Source organism: Perna viridis, chromosome 6 (assembly GCF_037379345.1).
Source record: "Perna viridis isolate PV_CMFRI_1.1 ecotype Kerala chromosome 6, ASM3737934v1, whole genome shotgun sequence".
Classification (NCBI taxonomy): domain Eukaryota; kingdom Metazoa; phylum Mollusca; class Bivalvia; order Mytilida; family Mytilidae; genus Perna; species Perna viridis.
In genome coordinates this window covers 36337410-36340672 of record NC_142450.1, presented here as the reverse complement: position 1 = coordinate 36340672, position 3263 = coordinate 36337410, and the positions used below count along the sequence as shown (strand labels likewise).

Below are 3263 nucleotides of genomic sequence, written 5' to 3'. Positions count from 1 at the left end.
AATGTGCTGATGTCATGTACAATCTATATAAATTTTATGGCAAAAACACAACATCCAAATGAAAAACTAAGACTGATTATGTGGTCTATATCTGTTTCTAAAACAAGAAATAAAACTGAATTCGGTGGGTTGTTGACATGCATGAATCACCTTCTGTCTGATTTTTAAAAATACTGCTTCTTAATACAACAAACTACATGTAGCTGTATCAAATATCAAAAAAAGATATGTTTTTAGTATCTTTATAAATGCGTTATTTTATTGCTTTCGGGAATTTTTGTAAGCTTAACAATGATATCGTTAAAGTATCATTTACTTGTGTTGGGAATAGATCTTCAACTACACTCCTTTTAAGCGATTTGAACAAATGTAATGCACAGCCACCAAATTATTTCTGTGTAATTGTTTAGAACATTTAAATTGAAAATGAAGTATTGAAAAATGAACGTTGATTTCTACATGTATCAAGTTTAAGACAAACCACACTGATTTCGATCCAATTCTCTTCAGATAAAGTTAACCATATATGGTTTCATAACGGAATATATCAACGGTGCACTGTAATAGAATTATAAAATCTTTGGACAAGTCAAATGAAAAGGAGGAAACCTGTGGCTAGGACTTTTGTATAAGTGTTAAATAAAGAAATTAAATGATATTAACATTCTCTTTTTATCTTCTTTTCTTTTCAACAAATTTTCACGATGCATCTCTTGTATCTTTCGTCTGTCCTTTTCTGTATTTTCTTACCTTTGTGAACGGATTGTCATCGCTTGTACTCTTATTTCTTTACTTTTAGTTTCTGAATTATGTAGGTACAAAGTAAACATCGATATGCAATTCTACATCAATTTAATGCTTAAATCGAATTGACCCTTTTAAATATCATTTTTTTAGTATGATACATAAATGCACTGCATTGAGAGACTACATTTCCAATGCTTCTTTACCTACACTTAGATACAATGCATTGTTTTGATATTTAAATCTGTTCATAAAGGCAAAGAACTACACAATCAAGCTGATATGCAATCTCAAGGAAAACGTCAAAAAGATGGAATGTTCATACATTTGTATTACAAATAAAAATATCAAGGCAAAAGCTAAAAAGTCGTTTACAACACCAATGGTGCTGACTTGGTACAAGCATTTCCAGTATAAATGGTGGGCAAAACGCGGTTTTATAATGCGTTAAAGATTTTTTTTTTGCTTTACAGTTAATTGTCCGGTGTATTGCAATACAAATAGACCTAAAAAAAATTGCCAGCGTGCAAAGTTGAAAGATAAATTCGTAAAAAAGAATATCAGAAGACACATTGAAGATTCTGTTCATAATCGGGTTTATCTAAGTAAAAGATAAACCAATTTAATAAAAGAGAAATTAATCTGTTCTTTCACAACGTTAAACCGGAATCCGTTCCGGATGTATGCCGATTTTATATTTACGTCTAACGCTACCATATTTTTTGAAACACCACATCAAAACAGATAATCAATCCAAGCCATCCTCCTTAAAACGCAGCATGAAACCTGCCAAAAGAAAACGAGCAGTCCCTAGAAGGAATCAACAAGACGGAGATGCTACAAAAAACCAGAAAAAGAAGAAGACTTTGCAGACTGCTCAGACGTCATCGTCGCCACGCCAATCCAGAAAAATACCCTCGACAGCTTCCACGTCGTCCAGCGAAATTGATGCCACTGATGCCCCTACTCAAGGTCCCTCGACCAGAAAGTCAACTTTATCTGTGAGCCATGGTCCGGTCGTCAATATCATAGCCGATGAAGCATTGCCTCCCATTCCTGATGAGTCTCGTATGCCTGTTCCTGTTACCGCACAAGAGGTCCCACCCCAGCAAAGCTCGAGTGGAATTGGTAGGTTTATCAATACTTCACAAACCTTAGCACGTCCATTTTACTCTGGGTCTCCTGTTCCCCCCCTTTCCGATCCTGATACACAAAGGTGTGGTGATATGTCGTACATCAATCAATCGCCCGATTCTGTGTCTAGTGTCTTTACTCCTATATCATCTCACGTCCCAAGTAAAATAAAAGAGAAAGTATGGGCAGGTGAATTTGTAGATCTAAACTTGCTTCTCAAATCAGCTCGAGATTTAGCAGATAACTGTGAGTTAGATGGAGAGCTCACTATAAAAGGGGGTACCCTTGCCGTTGTAAAACAACAAAAAACACAGTTTAAAAACATTGAAACTTGGACTAATGCATTCATGATATATGCAAGCATTATTTTAGAGAAATGGCCCCAAAAAGGGTTAGAACTTTTCAAATATATGCAAACAATTCGACTTGCAGCCTCCAGGGGCTATTTTCGAGGTTGGGTTCACTATGATGAACAATTCAGGTTGCGTAAAGCGGCGTCCCCAACTTCTTCTTGGGGAATAGTTGATATGGAACTTTGGATGATGTGTGTTTCAACCCCTTATACTTTATCCTCACCCGATGTTCGTTCATTCCCTTAGGATTGTCACATTCGTTAATATATGTTATCAAATGTTGAAAGGAATATAAATGATTTATTATTTGAAGCAGTAGGGCCGCGGGGGGGGGGGGTAGATATTTGAACGTGTATAGACACGCCCATTTGGCGGAATCTGGCAAGATAAGGGGACACTATCCTTTCCTTAATTGTACGTCGGGTCATATCAATAAAACTTTCCTACGCTTTACCGTTGGAAGTTGGTCTAGACCATCTCATGCCTCCATGAGTGGTCGGTTCTTTTCTGATCACCAGATTGAATTTGGCCAGGGTATTCTAAATACAAATAAATAATCAAAATAAATAATAAACTCACTCCCATGTTTTTATAAATATTAAATGAAAAAAGTGGTTGCTACCATGGGGTGACAAATGGTATGGGCTGGCGTACTGGAAAATCGTGTCCCTCGTTCTCTCAAGGTACCTTGGGGAATGTGAGCATCCATTGTTTACCAATGGTGCACAGAGTTGTCCGTATACCCCTGCGTTTGGCATTCTGTTTCCCTATCTTGTCAATTCCTCTCTTGCAGTGAGCTGTGGCCGTTATTAGCCATTTATTTGTTTCTTGAATTTTTATAAGCCAAACAATTGATTCTTTAATTAATCGGGTTTATCTAAGTAAAAGATAAACCAATTTAATAAAAGAGAAATTAATCTGTTCTTTCACAACGTTAAACCGGAATCCGTTCCGGATGTATCCCGATTTTATATTTACGTCTAACGCTACCATATTTTTTGAAACACCACATCAAAACCCCTCCATCCTCCC

At 36.5% G+C, this 3263-nt stretch overlaps 1 protein-coding gene across 1 annotated transcript; it reads left to right on the top strand.

Moving 5' to 3' along the window:
- The first annotated feature begins 1447 nt into the window (after positions 1-1447).
- LOC148614761 (uncharacterized) lies at positions 1448-3051 on the top strand. The gene has a single exon (XM_088589102.1). The coding sequence runs from the start codon at positions 1524-1526 to the stop codon at positions 2475-2477; it is 954 nt and encodes a 317-aa protein (XP_088445228.1). The 5' UTR covers positions 1448-1523; the 3' UTR covers positions 2478-3051.
- The last annotated feature ends 212 nt before the right edge of the window (positions 3052-3263 follow it).

Coding starts and splice junctions, on each gene's coding strand:
- LOC148614761 (XM_088589102.1), top strand. CDS start 1,524: ATGAAACCTGCCAAAAGAAAACGAGCAGTCCCTAGAAGGAATCAACAA.